The sequence below is a fragment of the Myotis daubentonii genome, chromosome 18, assembly GCF_963259705.1.
Source record: "Myotis daubentonii chromosome 18, mMyoDau2.1, whole genome shotgun sequence".
NCBI lineage: Eukaryota > Metazoa > Chordata > Mammalia > Chiroptera > Vespertilionidae > Myotis > Myotis daubentonii.
In genome coordinates, this window is record NC_081857.1 from 39625672 (window position 1) to 39644806 (window position 19135).

Consider the following 19135-nt stretch of genomic DNA (forward strand, 5'->3'; position numbering starts at 1 on the left):
AGTTTTAGAGAGAGTGGAAGGGAGACAGAAAGAGAGAAGCATGGATGTGAGAGAAACACATCCATTGGTTGCCTCCTGTACTCATCCCAACCAGGGCCAGGGATCAAGCCTGCCACTGAGGTACAAGCCCCTGATGGAATGGAACCTGGGACCTTGGGCTGATGCTCTGTCCACTGAGCCACACGGGCGAGGGCTGTTGCTGTTTTGTAATCCAGCTTCATGACTTCATACACCATCTACATGCTAACCTTCCCCAAACACTGTGAACCCCCGATTTTGCAGACCTCAATTTAACAGACTTTGGATTTAACAGACAACATTTCTGGTCTGTATGTTTTTAACCAAGATTTGCTTAAATTAAATTAACAGGTTATTTTTTTGTTATTAATTCACTGTTATTCTTAACAAACTTTGGCGAATAGGCCGTTTGTGGGGGAAAAACACTGTAGTAATTTCACTAACATAACTAAATATCACGTACCTACAACTACAGTCCACATATTTAAATCCAAGAGTTCTGAGACCAATTAGCACGTGATCACACCGCATCACCAGTGTTAACTGGCCCTGCCTCACGTGGCGGGACTTTCTGCAGCAGGTGGAACAGGTGCATGTTCCCACGGGCGCTAAGCCCCGCCCAGCCGTGCACATCTGCTCATCAGGTGACGGGTGAATGCCTGCATTTACTAGACCTGATCTGTATCGATTTAAAATGATAGGAATACATATAGGCAACTTCTCTGTGAAACTAAACTTTTCATACTTACTTTTAATTACACAAACGTGTCTACATAAGTCAAAACAGGTAAACTAACTAACTAATTTATCATTTGTTTTTTAACATCCAAATTTGGAAAACCAACTTGATTCTAAAACAGACTTTTGGCTTTAAGGGATGCCCCCCTCGTCCGAATTGTAACGAGGTTTTACTGGAGTTATTCCCAGCGGGGCCAACGCCCATCAGTTAGCGAGACTTCATCCGGACAGATACTCAGCTGCCTTCTTCATGTCTCCGCTTAGACACTGTATAGACACCTCAGCTCCCAGCCACTCCCCTCTGAGCTCCGAAGGCACCGTCCTAGACGCGCTGCTCAGCCAGGGGCCACCCATCTCAGTGACAACACCGCCCCTCCCATCGCCCGGCTCAGCATTCCCTGTTCTCCACACCTCTTGTGTTCTCCTCCCTGGCGACCAAACCACCAGCAGACCCTCGGCTTTGAAAACACATTCTAAATCTCTCCCCCTCGCTCCATCGTTTCCTCAGTTACAGCCACCCTCCACCCCCAGCCCCCGGATTATTGGATTGTCCCCAAGTTGCTGTCCTGGTTTCCATCCCGGGACCGTCTCCTCCCCACACAGCAGTCAGAGCAACTCTGAAAACTCCAATGAGGCCATGACGTCCTCTGGTCCTATCCTAATGGCTCCCTGTGTCATTCGTATTCACAGGCCGAGCTCCAGCTCATTCCTTCCCCGTGGATCTGGCCTCTTGGCTTCCTGGGGGCTCATTGCTGTCACCCTCTTCCTCACTGGCTGTAAAATGCCTCCATGTTGCTCTGCCCACATGCCAAGCCCTACCTCAGGGCCTTTGCACATGCTGGTCACGCTGTCTGGAATACTCCTCCCCTTGCCACCCCTAGGACCTGCTTCCTCACTTTTAGCTCTCCGCTCAAAGGAAATTCTGAGACCACTCTGTCTGCAGTAACAACCCTGGACCCAAACGCACGAGTCCCCCAATTTCCTAAGCCTGTTTCATTTTCCCCACAGAATTTACAGAACCGGAAAAGCATATTTATGAAGAAATCTCCCCCCTGCACTGACTGTCAATACACGAGTACAGCCCATGTCTGCATGGCTCACTGGTGTAACCTCAGCTCTCAGGACGTCGACTGGCACATCTTACACACTCACAGCTGCGGACTGGATGGTCAAGGAACCCGTGAGGGTCCCGGGGCACCCTCCTTTGGGGGACAGAGGAAGATATAGAGGAAACTTATGTTTAATTCACTCCCGCGCCATTTGGATTCCCTAAGAGTCTGGCTATATCCGATGCATTAGAGAGTATAGAAAAACGACAGCCGCCCGGGAAGATATAGCTGAGTTAGCGATTAGTTTAGCAGGCAGCTGACCGTGGGTCTACGCAGGTCCAATTCAGGTGCGAAAAACCAGATTTCTGAAAATGACTGTGGCTTTATGTAATTTTTTGATCTTCAAATGGCACTGTGGATGATACCTATTTTTTTTTTCAGACAAGTGCTAACTACTGCTGTGCAAACAGCCCTCATGGTGGTCTTGCAAACGCATCTGCGTGGTACGGCCCCCAGACACTGACAATGGGTGCGCACGGAGCACCACCTTGGACCGGGGGACAGCGTGAACGAGGCCCAGTCCTGCCAAACCCAGCCGGGGTCCTCAGCCTTGGCATTATTGAAGTTTTGGACCAAACAATTCTGTTGTCCTGATTGTTATAGGATATCCCAAACGTGACAACCGACATTCCCCTGGGGGACAACCCCCCAACCCCCTTAAGACATATATGAGGTCATAATAGGCAGTTAGGGTGGGAGGGCTGAGTCACTGGCCAGTGAAGAGCAATGAGGCTAGCAGTCTGGAAGGAGAGGGAGTGTCCGCCGTTGGCTTCTAGCGCAGGAAAGACCCACACCTGTGAGGCCTAGTCTAGCGGCTCTGAGACTGGCCTGGGAGGAAGAGTGGAAGGAAGAGGGTGTCGGGAAGAGGAGGGGAAGCCTTCCTTCTCACTGTCCCCGGGGCCTTACCGCTGTCAGCATCAGACAGAGCATGTGAAGGTGTGCGGGTAGATTTCTTTCTTTGGCCCAATGAGGAAAATGTATTCAAAGCCAGAGCTGGAGAGAATTCATTCGCTCCCTCACAAAGAAAGGATTTGGGAAAAGGACTTGAGGTAGACTAGCAAGATGGCCCCTTTGCTTTAATAGGCACCACGCCTCAGAGGGGCCTCCGGGGCGGAGGGGAGCGGTTTCCTGGCCCGTACCCGCCCAACCCTGCGGCTTCGCTCTTCCAGGCACACCCTAGGTGGCGTCTTCCTGCCTCCGGAGGGCGTGTGGACGTTCTTAGTGCCGTGACACCAGTGACACCAAGAAACCAGGGGTCGGATGGAGGGTCCGAGACCAGGCCAAGAGGCCTCCTGAGTATCCAGCGTGTGGATAGGACACGAGGACACGGACTTTGCGAGAGTCCCCGTCGCTCCCCTTCTCCGTCACCGCCCTGGTTTCTCTGGGCAGGTCTGCCTATGGCAGAGGGGGAGGGACATCCCCATGTGGCCTCACAACTGCCCATGACACTGTGACGTGCACACGCGTACACACACACACACACACACACACAGGTGTGATAACCCAGCCTCCAGGCTGCTCGGCTCCTGAAGGAGTTAGATCCCCTGGGTTTCCAACCCATTTGGAAGCCCCTCAAAAGCTGAGTGAAAGTACATGGGGGGGGGGGGCGTAAGGCGTGGCGTCAGTCCTTCCATGTCTGCTCTCCCCATGTTCGGACCAGCTTCCCCCTTTCTCCAGGGGCCTCAGGAGGACCGGCTGGGCGTTGATTAAACTCGGGAAGAGGGTTTGGCTACATTCGCTAAGGAACGGGGAAGCTACTGTGGCCACTTTCCCCAGGTGGGGCCACACCAAACCGGATGTAGCTAATCCATCTATTTATGGGTAAGAGGCGGTCACTTCAAAAAAGAAAAGCATATGCCCAGCAGTCAAGGGTGGAAGACAAGACACACCTGTCACAGGGGACGTTTGAAGGAAAAAGGCGAACTAAGAATAGGAGTCTAGGTTTCCTGGGGGAAAAAATCTCCATTCTGTGACTGACAGATGCCACCTGGAACAGGCCATTCATGAGTCCCAGAGGAGACGCTGCTGGCTCTCATTTAAAAACTGTGCCCTGATTATTCTTCTCGGGTCACGGTCATGGCTTAATGCCCAGTGTCGAGCGTCCCTCGTATTGGTTCAAATTCATTCCAACTAAGGTTTGGAAGCAGAAACCCCAAGGGGTGTCATTTGTTACAACACCAAGTGGGCACCGCATACAGCGCCTGCCCTTCTGTTCTCATGAAGAGCATCCTCAAAACTCACACCGCGTGGGTTTCCGTACTTTCAGTGCGAATGGACAACAGTGTTCATACGCTCACGCTCATGCTACACGGGAACCTAAGCTGCCCTGATTCTTAGTCACACACAGATCTTTCGGAAAACGAAGTTGCAGTGCTGTTGGTTTGCAGCAACTTTCTGAGTGAAGCTTTTCCCCCTCCCTCTGACAGGTGACATTCCCAGGACGAGGGGATGCATGGCTCGGTGTCAGGCCACATGCCTCACCAATAAGCTGATGGGCACACCCCACAGATATCCCCGATTCATACAGGACAAGGTTTCACAACACACAGCGCAGGGGGCCACTGTATGAGTCCCAGAACTCCTACCTCTCTTGTGGTTTGCAACTTGAACGGAAGGAACTGTTGACAAAGCTACTTTGGGAGCCACTGGATAGGTTCAAAAGAATGAACAGCACGTTAGAAACCACCGCGCAACGTTCCCACGGCAACCACTTATCACCAACCCACGGGGGAGGAGCCCTACTAGTACATGGCGGCTACTCGTGCGTGTCCTTCCCGGGAGTCTGTTTCCTCATGGAGGGGAGTCTTATCTGTGGCCGAAGATGGCCTAACCCTGTCTGAAATAAGTCTAGAGGCTTTCTTTTCAGGGGCAAGAGTAACTACCACTCCCATCAAGAATCCCGTTATAGCCCTGACCAGTTTGGCTCAGTGGATAGAGCGTCAGCCTGTGGACTCAAGGGTCTCAGGTTCGATTCCGGTCAAGGGCATGTACCTTGGTTGCGGGCACATCCCCAGTAGGGAGTGTGCAGGAGGCAGCTGATCGATGTTTCTCTCTCATCGATGTTTCTAACTCTCTATCCCTCTCCCTTCCTCTCTGAAAAAAAATCAATAAAATATATTAAAAAAAAAATCCCGTTATGCAAAGATCAGTCTAGGATAGTGGTCGGCCAACTCATTAGTCAACAGAGCCAAATATCAACAGTGCAACGATTGAAATTTCTTTTGAGAGCCAAATTTTTAAAACTATATAGGTAGGTACATTGTCATTAACCTAATTAGGGTACTCCTAAGGCTTAGGAAGAGCCACACTCAAGGGGCCAAAAAGCCGCATGTGGCTCGCGAGCCGCAGTTTGCCGACTACGGGTCTAGGAGCAATATGGCTGCTGTGGGACTCCCCGGGGTCCCTCTCTTAAAACAGTAGTTTGCGTTGCTGAGTTAATCAGCTGTATCGTTGCCTCCGTTTGCCATGTCATTCTCTCTGTGGGACCACAGGCTACCCAGACACTGGGCAGATGACCTCTGTTGAACTGATAAGACATCACAGCTCATTGCGACCATGGTCCCCCATTCAGTAGCACCTGGACCTGGCTCTCAGGGTCACCTTGAACCTGTCCGCCTTGCAAAAACGGAGCCTCCTTCCCAACATGGATTACCTTTGTCATGAGACCGGTCGCTAACGGCAGGCGTTTTGCTCTAGGTTTGCCCGCCGTTTCTTTTCCGATTATTCGTGGGGAGTTATTGCTGTGGAAACAGCCCCAGCAGCACAGAGCTGGATGCTCCCTGCGGATGTTGACAAGGTAAATGGCGGCCGCACAGAACTGGCCTCCGCCGGGAAGCGCACCTTTAGCTGAAATCTCATGTCCCAGCACTTTACTCCTCGGGCTGCTCCCAGATCCATTCACCTGAACTCGTTACCCTCGTCCTAACGCGGGGCGGCCGGCATGAACCGGGGACACTGGTGGGAGCCTGGTGTCCCGTGACACTCACAGACACAGGGCGAAACAAGGACACGGCTCTGTCTCGGGCCTGAACGATGCTGCTTCCGTCCATCTCCACACCAGGGCGGGGGGTGAAGTGTGAGAGCCTGACCTGCCTCCTCTGTTGAGTCTGAAATTCAGTGGGCAGGGCCGCTAGCCCTCGCCCGAACCTCACAGAGCTCCTCTAACACGGGGGGATGGAGCTCGATTTCTCCCACGCCTGAACGCAGGAGATCCACTAGGAGCATTTGATTATAATTCTGTTTACTGGTGATGCGTGTAGCTAGGACGGTCTCCATTTCAGCACTCGGGTCAAGGTCCCATTTCAGCACTCGGGTCAAGGTCGGGTGACGCAGCCCTCCAAGTGGACGCCCCCAAGCCTGCTAATATGCCGTTTTGTGTAGCAGCTATTTGGGGTCCTCCCTTCCCCCACGTCCCCCGGGTCTGTTCTCAATCGAGTTTAAAAGGAGCACCCGCAGGGGACGAAGGAAGGGAAACCACAGCCGTGCCCTGTTCCCTTCTGAGAAGGGAGGAGGCACAGGAGTGCCATATCCCAGCAGGGTAAACCCCTCTTTGTGTCTAGGGAGAGCTACGGCCTCAATGTTAGTGCGAGAGGAACGTTCCGCTGCGTCTCAGGCATCTTGGGGCCCAGTTTTTAAAAGTTCTGTTTCCTCCCATGTCATCGCGCCGCCATCTGCCAGGCTCTCTTATGTATGTATTTACGTTTGATGTTGAAAGTCAGAACATAACGAGGGCCCTCCGGGCAGACTGAACACGGGTGGCTCTCAGGCCGGCAGAAGTGGCTGTGGATTCACAGAAGATGGCAAGAGGGAGGGGAGGCCCAGCAGAGGCAATGCACCGTGACTGATGGGGGCGGGGGAGAGATGGAGAGAGAGAGATGGGGGGGGGGGGGATCTAAATTTCTAGAAGTCAATATAGAGCAACTGTAAGAGAAAGCTGGTCTCCTTAGGGGTGGCCATCCTGCCTTGACATGAATTGTCCCCGACCCTCGATACAACGGATGTAGCCGTTTCCTGAACAAAAGCAAAGGCAGGCAGTGGAGCGATGCCTGAGCCACTCACAGCCTGTGGACCTCATTGTTGGTGGCCTGGGCTGGGACGGCCACGGCACCCTGGGACGGCCTGCCGTTCCGTGTAGCACGGTGCCTACAGCTCCTACCCCATCGCATTCCCCCCTCCTCTCACTGGAGCATTTCTGGGACACTCTCCATATTAGAACAAGTTTTCCATGTACGATTCAAAGACATGGCACTTATGACAATGCTCTTGTTTAGTGCTAAAAATATTAGCATCTGGGTTTTTCCCCTCCACAGGAGGGACTGTTGTATCAGTAGGAATTGGACATGCTCCTACCTTGTTTGGGGTTAGAAACCTCAAGGGAAGAAATGTTCGGCCATATCCTATTAAACTTGGAAGGATCTGCACGCGTCGGGGAGAGATCAGGGCACGTTATTGTCAGCTCTCATGTCATTGGGTCGAAACAAAGTCATATGGACAGACACACAAGCCACACATCTGCCCTTCCACTCGGCCGTGACGTGGTCCACACAACACAACCCCACACCACACGAGGACAAGCCCTTGATGACTTCCCAAACATTGAATGGACATTAAATAGAGAGCCCCTCCGCTGGCCCAGCTCTGGCCATTTGCTTTTGCCACAGAATCTTCTTATGCAAACGGGGGGACGGCAGCAATTCAGACCCCGTAGGAAGCTGGCGCCTGGAACCAGGAGATAACACGAAAGGAATCATTTCTCCCTTGAGGATCCCGGGCTCTGCAATTTATATTTACAGATACCAACTGGCTGCATTCGTCTTCCCTGAGAGATTCTTCGGGGTATGTTTTAAGTGTGAGCCATTATCTCTGCGAAGAAATGGATTGATTTCCTATTTTTACTTATGCAATTTCTCAGAGAAAGGACGAGGGGTGCCCAGAAGTTGTGGCTGAAGGAGAAGGGTCCGAGGAGCCTCTGATCTTACTTAAGGTTTGAATGTTTGGGTGCGTCTACATATTTTCCCGATGTTTTTAAGCTCAAAATACGTTTCTGGAGTTATTAGTTCCAATCCAGAAATAATGGTAAGCGTTGTTCATTTAAGAGTTGATGTAATTTCTCTCTTAGATTCGCCAGTATAAAAAACAATGATCCAGGCCCAGCGGTGTGGCTCAGTGGTTGAGCACTGACCTATGAATTAGGAGGTCACGGTTCAATTCCCGGTCAGGGCACATGCCTGGATTGTGGGGGTGCACAGGAGGCAGCCGATGCTCATCACTGATGCTTCTATTTCTCTCTCCCTCTCTCTTTGAAATCAATAACAATAAATTAAAAAAAAACACAATAAAAAAAAACCTAAACCCCCAAAAAACAATGACTCAGGATCAGGACTGGACGCTTTGAAAGGATGTTTGCTAAGGAGCCGAGGCCATTACTATCAGACCAGTCATTTCATGAGTCAGAACTACCATCCGCTGAGCTCAGCTCCAACCCCTCCTGAGCCCACAGGAGAGCTCTCACCTCTGACCTCGGGAATCGGGGAATATGTCAGTGCTCCTGGCTGCTCACTGCCACGTGAGAACTGCGTTTGCATATCGCTGGCTGACATCTCATAGGTCTAGTTCTCATCCCTGTAATTTGATCGGATCTCTTTGAGGAAGGGCAGAGCCTGGCAGAAGGCCTCTGTAAATATCTAATAACCGAGTAATTGATAGCAAGTGCCTCAGCGACGGTAAACAGGTATCATCCGATTGTTTCCTCTGTAATTAGATGAGAGCAAGTAACGTTCTTCTAAGACATGGAACGTTCACTCTAATTTTGGTTTTTTAATATTTGGTAGAGAGCTGATATAGTGTTGCTGTGAGCGTAGGATACACACAAGAGCTAAGGAAATCTTCATGCGGGCATTGCTATAGCTGTCGGTATTTATGAATGGGAAAAGCACGTAATAATTTTCCACATCTGTCTCCGGGCGTTACTAAGGAAACACTTGGTAACAGGCAGGCACAATATGCAGGCTGTTGACGGCATGCTGCTATTCACCTGAGCACTTTGGTGAGTGAAAAGCACGAGTCCACCTGGACTGGGATGATCACTTTGGAAAAATGAAAAATTTGCATTTCCAAGGAATTAGTATGATTTCTAGAAGTTCAGAAAAAATTCCAAACCATTGTTATGGCGCTAAATAAAAATTATTTGTATTACTAGCATCAAATCAAGAACATTTTAGTTTGTTGACATGGTTCTTTTTCCTGTAGGAGAGGCAAAAACAAGTGATATGTGCAGTTTCAGTGACTGGTTTGTCTTGTTTAATATACTCTTTTCTTCGTGTTTTATGATTTTCCCCTAGGATGCCAGGGTTCCATCTCAAGGGTCTTCCTATATGTATAAAAATTAATGTAGGTCATTCTCCTTTTGAATTGTTCGTTTCTAGCCTGTATGGAATTGCCAAGATAGACAGTTACCATTTGACTCCTACCTAGAATACAATTTTCTTCTGTGTCATGTACTTAAGATAGTTTCTTGGGGGTGGGGAGTGCATAGCCCTTGCATTTCCTGGGAATATAATTAGACATTTTTTTTTCAAATAAGTTTTATTATGTGGGATGCCTAACCTTCCTGAATAATGAAAAGTCAAGATCATCAGCGCTCAGACAAAAATCCTAATCTAATCTATGCCTATGTCCACTGGGACCAATTTCTACGCTATGTTTTTCCTTAGGAGGAAAAATGTCCTAAAAAAAGATAATGGAAATTTGTGGCCCCTAAATCCCTATAGTATTTTACTGTCTGTGCATTCCATACTTTACTATTTGGCTGTCATGAGATTTTTAATTTATTATCTCATCCTAATCTTTAAAGATTTATTTTATTTTATAATTGCAATGAAAACAACTTAAAATTAGCCAGTTATTGTCTGGTTACTATTATTACTCTAAGATCCAAAAATATTCAATCAATATTACTAACAAATGTTTCATTCCCAGAAGTAAAAAAATTAGGCACTTTGGAGGCTATATTAATAGTATAATTGAGGCAAAGTCTATATTATCCTATGCCATTCCAATAAAAGTTCTTTGCATAACATGAAGCTTCTGAGAATTTTTACCTGTGGGCCACTTGGTTCGAGGAGTTAGAAATTACAAATAGGAAAAAATGGTAACACATTGATTTGCATCCCAGCTCTACCACCTGGACAAGTTCCTCACCTTCTCTGGGTCTAAGCTTTCTCACTTGTGGGAGGGGGATGATGATGCTACCTACTGGTCCCAGTCAGGACTACAGAGTTAATATTTGCTTGTCACTGCAGTGAGCTTTCAGTAAATGTCAGCTCTTGTTATTCTAATTGTGGGTGCCATTGTAATAGAAATCAGATAACTGTCGCCTAAACAGTTCCTGCTGAGTGGAAGTTGAGAAAATAATAGTGTGCCTCCTATTTTTTGCAAGTTTAGCTGTTCTCAAAGCAAGTGGTTCTGATATGTTAAAAGAAAGCTTACTATAGGGAACAACCCAGTTCCAGGGCCAACATCGATGAATACTATTCAGAGAGCAATAGAAGTTATTTTTGGAATACTGCGAAAAAGAGTTGATATTTAACATTTAAAGATAAAATGTTAATTTTCGAGTTTCTTGCAAGTTTGGAAGCACATCGGTTTAGACTGTGCATCAACACGTATCCTGCCTGACTTACTTTCTCTTTTTCATTCACGAGCGAACTCAGGAAACTGTGATGTGACAGTTTGGCTGTGGCACTCGAAGTTCATCTCCATGAATCAGAAAAACGGAGATTCTGGTTCTAAGCATGGGGCTGTGGAAGGATGTGTTTTTTCTCCTCTGCACCCCCAGGAAAACTCTCTGTGCTGCAAGTTGGGGAGGACGATGTTAGAATTGCCAAACCTGACTGTCTATTGCTGAGTCCATAGTGTGTCAAGCTGACAGCAAGCTTGAAGCGGACAGCTAAGTAGGGTTGTTCTAGAATTTTACCTTGTCTTCTATCATACAAGGCGTTCACTCAGCATGAACCGCAGGCAGGGTGCACCTCACTCTGTGGACACCCTTTAAATGCAGAGTAAATTGTGATCACGCTTTCCCATGTTTTTTTCTAGAACAGCCTACTCCATCGTTTTCCATGGTGAATGAGACGAGACGGCAACAACCCAATGTCAGGGTGCCATGGAAGGAGTCCTGGCTTAGAAACTGGACACTGAGCTGAGATGGGACACAGCTGACCTTTAGCCATAGTGGCCTCCTCCGTAAAATGATGTTGGAACAATCCCCTGAAGTTGCCCCAAAACACTAACTTTTATGTGATGTTTGGGTTCTACGATGGGGCAGGGGGCGGGGGGACACAGGGAGCCACCCTGGGCAGAAAAAGCCACTGCGGAGAGGGGGCTGGTGAGCCCTCGTTCAATGTGCCACTTCGGGGAGCGTCTCGGGTGGAGGCAGAGTCCCAGGGCCCCTCGGGTAGGTACAGTGACTGTGGCTGATGCTCAGGGGACCCCGAGACAGCATTATGGATGCCTAGACAGGAATCCACACAAAGCCCTAAAGCTTTCCGGCAGAAATCCCCAGGCCCTGGGGTAATCTTCCCATCTTCGCTGCCTGCTGCCTGCTCTCAGAAACAAGCCTCGTTAAATCGGTGGGAGGATAGCGGTCAGGTGACAGCGGTGGGTCTGTCCTTGAGATGACACGCAATTTTATTTTGTTGTAAGCAACTGTCCTGATTCTTTTTAAAGGTTTTTACTGTCACAGGCTATGGGCAAGCATGTTTTCTAATCTGCGTGGCTTATTTCATGAAATGTTCTGTGTTCTGCAATACATCTGACATCTACGCCTTCTCCCTCTTCCTCAGCATGCTGGGAAGTCGGTGCCAGAGGAACAGTCCCCGACTCCCTCTCCTCAGACGTGGTCCCTGTAACTTCTGTAACGAAAATATGGCCCGGCCAGTGTGGCTCAGTGGTTGAGTGTCGACCTATGAACCAGGAGGTCAGGGTTCGATTCCCAGTCAGGACACATGCCCGGGTGCAGGCTCGATCCCCAGTAGGGGGTGTGCAGGAGGCAGCCAATCCATGATTCCCTCTCATCATTGATGTGTGTTTTTTTTCTCTCTCTCTCCCCCTCTCCCTTCCTCTCTGAAATCAATAAAAATATATTTTTAAAAAATATGGATTCCTGTGTTTTCCCAGGTCATTGAAGTTCCTTGCACAGAAATGGATCGTTCAGGGACCAAGAGGCACCAGGTGCAATGCCAGGGGTCGGAAGGGGTCTGCGTTAGAATCAATAAATCCAGATGTCCCTGACTTCTCTCTTCCCCTTGGTCTAAGGTTATGAGCTTGAGCTGTGGGAGCTAGATGGGCCTTCCTGGCCTTGTTACATGGGCGAGCCCCTCGCTCACTGAGCCTCACTTTCAACCCTCGGCAACGGAGTCCTGTAGACACGAGGGAACATTCCCTCCTTCTGAGCAGCAGCTCTGTCTCATGCTTCCCAGGAAGTGGAGCTGCTCACTGGCCAGCTCGCCACTGGTACCCCAGGAGGTCAATGACACCCACACTGAGTGTGGGGTTCACAGCTCCGTGTCGGCAGATGCATCCCAGGACCATTCAGAGATCTTGGCAAATCTTGGTTTGAGCTAGAAATTTCCGGGTTCCCCCACTCCATGGAGATAAGGTACAGATAGCAGCTCACACTTAAAAAGTGGCTCAGCATTCTAAAATCACCTGGGACGAGATGAACGCCTGAAACAAAGTCAATTTGCTCAAGGTGGGCATTGTAGTCAGTAAAATTCACGAAGCCTCTCGGATTTTTTTTTTTTTTTAAGGAAGGGGTACTTCCTCCTCCTTCATTGAAATAGTTGATTTAGTCTTCAGGATTAAGGAAGCAGCTATGTCCTAATGTTCATTCAACTTTCGGGTAACCACCAAGGTTTCATGGACGCGAGATGCTAGTTACACAGATATGAAATGGATCTGAGATGAGGATACTGGGGACATGAGAGATCCGAGTCCCTCCGCTCTCCTCCTAGAACATCAGCAAACAGTTCCAAATGAATGCAGCTTTGTCGCAGAGCTACACTAGCCTGATCCTTCCCCCGCCTCGTTATATAAAACCTAATTAGTTAAAGGGCAAGTCAAATGAAACTTTTATTGGAGGGATTTAGAAGTATTAAAGCGCAGGGGGAAAGCAAACACGGCAGCTCCCCGAGGAGCACGAACACGGTCGCTAATCACCTCGGGTGGGCACATGGCTGACCTTGTGATTCTCCTCACGACCCAGCTTTCCTCCGTAAATCGGTCGCGAACAGGAATATCTGCATGCTGCCTGGAGAACAACTTTGACAAGGTCTCCAGCTCTAATGTCTTCCAGCATGAAAACACGCCTGGGCTGTCCCAACAGGCTGCTGGACCCCTGCAGGTAACACTGCCCTGGTTTCCTCGTCCTGCCAATTACATCAAATTAGAGGTGGACCTTTAACTCTGTGACGAAGGCCGTGCTCATGGTAAGAGCAAACAGGAACACGGAATTGTTTCCCTTATGTGAACGGTCGTCTCGAATTGAGCGAGTTGGAGAGGAGGGGATGGCCAAACACGTCCACCCATGGTCTAGGCTAGTGGTTCTCAACCTTGGCTGCACATTAGAATCACCTGGGAATCTTTCTGAAATCCTGATTTCTGGGCCTCATCCTCCGGAAATTCTGTTTCTTTGTTCTGGGGTGGGGTCCCAGAAATCAGGATTTTAAAAAGATTCCCAGGTGATTCTAATGTGCAGCCAAGGTGGAGAACCACTGGTCTATGCTTTTCATGCCAATCATCTGAAAGTCATTTAAGGAAATCATGTTCACTTGGGTTCACAGAATGTTCCTCTCTCTTTTGTTCCTTTTCAAAGAAATATTTGGATTTAAAAAAAATTCTGAGTTTTCTGAAATGGTGTTTTCGGACGTGATCTTTCATGTCAACGGATGGCCTACCTTTAACCTCTGACTCATCCCTTTTTAAAGCGATAATCACCCACACAAACCTATCTGCACATTAGGCCAATGCTTGTGGTTCTAATTATGTTCTTTATAAGATACTGTTATAAAGACATAATTAGCGAATTGCTTTTCAGGATGAAGGATCAGATAATATACGTTAGGAGGTAACAATTAGCTTGCCACCTTAACAAAGACGCCCACACCAAACCAACTATTAATTTGGATCAACAGCATCAACAAATGTTCACTTGAATAAATCGTGAGTTTGCTTATAAGGGCATAAATACATGAAGAGAAAAAAGAAAAACCTGAATGAATTACTACTACCCCAGCAGGTAACCAGGGCTCCTAGAGATATCTATTTCGGGATTCATTCATTGCTGACAACATCACCAGTGTTTTTTCAGCAGTGGCCAAAGCACACAGAAATGACTGAGTTTTCAGAAATCCAGGACCTTTGGGGATGAGTGGACAACCTACTTCCTTATAGAGAGACAACAGCAGGTACCAATGACCTTAATGGGAAATTTGTATCAAAAACTTCTAGCAGATGATCGGAAAGGATGACCACTCTGTCCATGCATTTGAACCCAACTTAATACAGGTGTTGACAGTTCGAGATCCATACCGACATCTATCAGGGCTCCAAAATCTTTAGCCCTTGTATGTATGCGAACTTACGGTTACATACGTTAATAATTTACGTCGATAATAGACATTCGTTTTCCTTGAGATGCACTTTGATGATGGGTCTCCTAAGTGCTACACCTGTTGTAAGGGCAGCTTTCTATATATACTCGGTGGAACTATGTTCATTGATTCCTTCTGTGGGATACAGGGAACAGCCCTGGCCACGGTTTGTACCTTAGAACCACCCTTCCTGTGCCCTCTGGAACGGGCAGCGAGTCATCTACCATGAATTCCTGAGGAAAGGAACCGGGCAGAGTGCCTATGTGCCCACAAAGAAGGAACCGTGAGACTGGCATTAAAGCAGCCTAGAGATAGTCATGTCTGATGGTTTTATCGCACATCTCTGGGCCTGAAGGCCAGGCAACAAGCAAGCTAGTCCTGCCTGATGTTGGGTGACCCCAGGAAGCTCTTACGTCCTGTTTTCTGGAAAAAAAACCGCACTCCACGGAGAACAGCCAGAGGCCTGGTGAAGGCAGGCACAGGCGACCACGCTATCTGCTAGAGGGCTTTGGTTAGGGATGCAGGAGCTAAATTTTCCTGATAAATAATAAAGCCGAACACACTTCCCCAAGGCACAACGCAGCATCCTTGCGGGTCACCAGTGATTTCAAAACAAAAACTAAGCCCCGCAGACTGGGATCTCCCGACTGGGTGTGTAAAAGGCCGACATCTGCTGATGCTCGGAGATGAGGCATGAGGCGGAGGCGACAGGGTGAGATGTCCCGTGAGCAGTACAGTGAGACCCATGCAGCACGCCCGACACGCCCACACAGAAACACGCCCAGCCCCGAGAACCACTTTCCATCCGTCCATTTCTGAAACGCCAGGCAGGCCGACGGCCACAGCGGCCTCAGCCATGTGCCTCCGCTTGCTTCCCGGGGTTCGCTGTCTGCTCTCAGATGCACGTGCAAATGCGACCCGCAAGGCCTGAAAGGAGCAAGTTGTGGGGGTGTCTACAGTGCCTCTGAGCGCTGCAGGTCCTGCACATCTGAAGTGGCCCCCCTCCAAAAGGCGCCATGGGCAGTGCCAGCGACAGGGCAAGCCAAAGACTGGCTGCTACTATTCATAGACTTTATGGCAAAAGACATAGCGAGGCTGGGAGAGGAGTAGGAATTCCAAAGACATAAAGGACCTAGGAGTGTAATACAGGACAATTCTCTACCATCCATGGAGCCATTTCCCAGATATTTCAGTAAGTGGAGAATTAGGTAGAAGCTGAAAAGGGAAATTTGGCTAGAAATTGGAGAATATGCTAGAACTCCGTGATTTGGTTTAATCAACCAAACCGTGGGGAAGCACATACGTTTCTGTTGCACTACAGGCCAATCGTCCACCCCCCAGGCTCGTCCATGCTACTGTACCTCAGGCCTGCATCTGGGTCGTGTCCTGCTCATCTGCAAGCGGCAGCGCTGAGGCTCTCAGCAGCAAGGCCGCGGGGAGGAGGCCGCGGCGTGGCTCATGGCTCCGGTGGGCCTCCACGTGGCTGAGAGCACGCCCGCTGTTTATGGAGCCGCCAATTATCTCGGCACCAGCCCGACCCCGGCCCAGGCCAGGCTTAACCAATCCGCATCCGGGCGGTCCCAGGCTGGGTAAACTGGTTGCTTTGTGAGTGGGAACACCTGACTGGCACTTACGAGGCTCGGGAAGCGTTTTACCTAAGTGATCCGAGACAGGGGATGGTCTCGCTTCAGCTGTCACCCTGCGATCACCCCACACTGCCCGAGGCCAGGGAGGGGAGACCACTGAGAATTCCTCTCCTGCTCCCAGTGTGGGGCCTCGCCTTCCTCACGGCTTGCTTTCCCTTTCGTTACTCAGCAGCCAGAGGTTGGAGCCACCAGAAAGGGTGCGATGTGTAAAAATGGGTGCAATTCTGCAAAGTTCTGGGGCCTTATCAGCTTTTCAGGCTCATGTCAGGGGTCCTTGGTTTTGTACGAGGAAGCTCCAGGCCATTCTCCCGGGACAGCTGGGAAGGGCTCTTTGCAGGGGCACCGGGCCTGACTTCCCCAGAGGGTCGAAGGGCATTTTCCTTTCCATTACTAATATTTCCACGAAAAGATTTCCCGCGGAAATTCCTAGTAGCCTGACTCCTCCCTGCTGCACATATATATATATATATATATATATATATATATATATATATATATATATATATATATATATATATTAATCCCTCTTCTCTAGCAAACTTAAAACTAAGTGATCAGGAAAACCTGGCTCTCGGTATTTTAGGAGGGACAGACAGACTGATTCGTTTTCCCCTCCATTCCTCCAGAAAGACGGATCGGGATCAGAAACCTGCTCCTTTCAGGCCTTCACCAGGACTGACTGACACTGCTGGGATAACACAATCCCTCCCCCGGCTACGTGGGATTCTCCCTGGATTCTCAGGAACACGCAAGCGTTCACTGGCGTCTGTTATCTGATTTTCTAGATGACGGTGGAAACCGTACCCCGTCCAGGGGAGAGCGTTCAATCGGGTTGTTGGTTACTAAGTTTGGGTAAATAGGACTGCTCCTCTTTTCGCTCAATGAGCTAGCAGTGGTCGGCAAACTGCGGCTCGCGAGCCACATGCGGCTCTTTGGCCCCTTGAGTGTGGCTCTTCCTAAGCCTTAGGCGTGCCCTAATGAAGTTAATAACAATGTACCTACCTATATCGTTTAAGTTTAAAAAATTTGGCTCTCAAAAGAAATTTCAATCGTACTGTTGATATTTGGCTCTGTTGACTAATGAGTTTGCCGACCACTAAGGGGACTTAAGTAATGGCACCTCTGTGAAGCGGGCCCTCATTGATCAAAATGAAGGACAGCTGGGCTGTGCCCGATCCACAGGCTCTACCAGGTAACCATTTCACCCGTGATCGCATCCCATCTGGGCCGAGAACAAACCCAACAATTCACTCCACCGAGAAAATACTCGTGTCAGAAATGGAGGCGGGGAAAGTGGATCTGAGGAGCGGAACAACAAAGCGAAGCGAGCCTCGACTGCTTGGTGATTTTTTTTTTTTTTACTTACTACCAATGCTGGAAATACTGGGGATGCCTAGGGAAAAAGAAAGAAGAGAAAGAAACGCTGTTAGACATGTATTAGTGCACGGTCGTGAACTCAATGTAAAAATCTCAGAAACATAACACGCGATGGCATTCTGATCACGAGGACGTCAGCACAGAGAAAGCAGCGTATCTAGCCCTCCGCGGGAGCCATGTTGCTTTCGCTGCAGAACTCCAGAACTCATCCCCGTTAGGAAGTCAAGGCTCGACTTGCACAGCTGGCTCAAGGCAGCTTCATATCAACCCTGTTGTGTTTGCCTATAACAGTGGTTCTCAACCTTGGCCGCACATTGGAATCACCTGGGAATCTTTTAAAAATCCTGATTTCTGGGCCTCATCCTCCGGAAATTCTTTTCTTTGTTACTAAAGTAGTGGCCTCACCCCATAACAAAGAAACAGAATTTCCGGAGGATGAGGCCCAGAAATCAGGATTTTAAAAAGATTCCCAGGTGATTCTAATGTGCGGCCAAGGTTGAGAACCACTGGCCTAGAAGGTGAACGGACATTTGTATGTGGCTCAAAACATATTCAAAACTAGGCTTCTGTTCCGGGCACAGAGGACTAAACAGACACAGCAGGGGCCTCTGCAAATAGACCCACATCATGGAATAGGTCTCTTTCTATGTGTCATGAGAAGTACGTGTTAGCGGGTGCAAGTCATTTGGCCTGTTATTTGATTAATGTCACATAACCATCATTTCTTATTCCTCTTCTACTCATCAGATATGTGGATTAAACTCCGTAATAGAAACTTAATTCGAGAATACACTAGGTTGTTCTCATCGATCATGGACTTCATAGATTTTTCCAAGGTGTGCGAAGGTGGTGGAACCATTTCAGAACGCACTGAGCTTGGAATAACCATGGGCATGGATGTAGTGTGCATCCAGATGAGAACTCCTGGCCAATTCCCTAGACGGTTTGGCTCCGTGGATAGAGCGTCAGCCTGCAGACTGAAAGGTCCTGGGTTCGACTCTGGTCGAACATGCCCCGGTTGCGGGCTTGATCCCCAGTGGGGTGGTGCAGGAGGCAGCTGATCCATGATTCTCTCTCATCATTGATGTTTCTATCTCTCCCTCTCCCTTCCTCTCTGAAATCAATACAAGTATATTAAAAAAAGAAAAAAAAAGAAAAAAGAAGACTCCTGGCCAAGAGCAGAGGCACCAGCTGTCCGGGTTGGGAGCCCTGCTCTTGCACTTGCTGCCTGTGTGACCTTGGGGTAAGTTGCTAAGGCTCCAGGAGGCTTGGTTTCCTGCCTCATCGTGTTTGCAAAGATGGCAGAAATTGACATGCAGAGCACTCAAAACATGGCTTGGCAGGTAGTACGTGCTAGCTCCATCCTTGCTATGATGACGATTATTGATGCAGTTGGTTCATCAAACAAGCAACCCCATGATAGATATCGCCAATTAACAGTCAGAGATTCATATCTTCTCCACTAAATTCGGGTTGAGAGCATGAGATGGAAGTCAGACTGCACTGAGGGACAGCCCTGCTCTGCCACCGATGAGCTGGGTGACTGTGGGCAAGCTCCCCAGCTCTACCCGTTTCCTCACTGGAGGGGGGCTAATGA

General features: G+C 48.9%; 1 protein-coding gene across 3 annotated transcripts in view; it reads right to left on the bottom strand.

Moving 5' to 3' along the window:
• The window catches only part of NTNG1 (netrin G1), a 225747-nt gene that overhangs the window by 42929 nt on the left and 163683 nt on the right, over positions 1-19135 (bottom strand). For all 3 annotated transcript variants that reach the window (XM_059673414.1, XM_059673411.1, XM_059673413.1), the window contains exon 5: positions 17528-17554. In XM_059673414.1, the coding sequence (XP_059529397.1) occupies positions 17528-17554 (27 nt within the window). The remainder of the gene's footprint in view (positions 1-17527; positions 17555-19135) is intronic.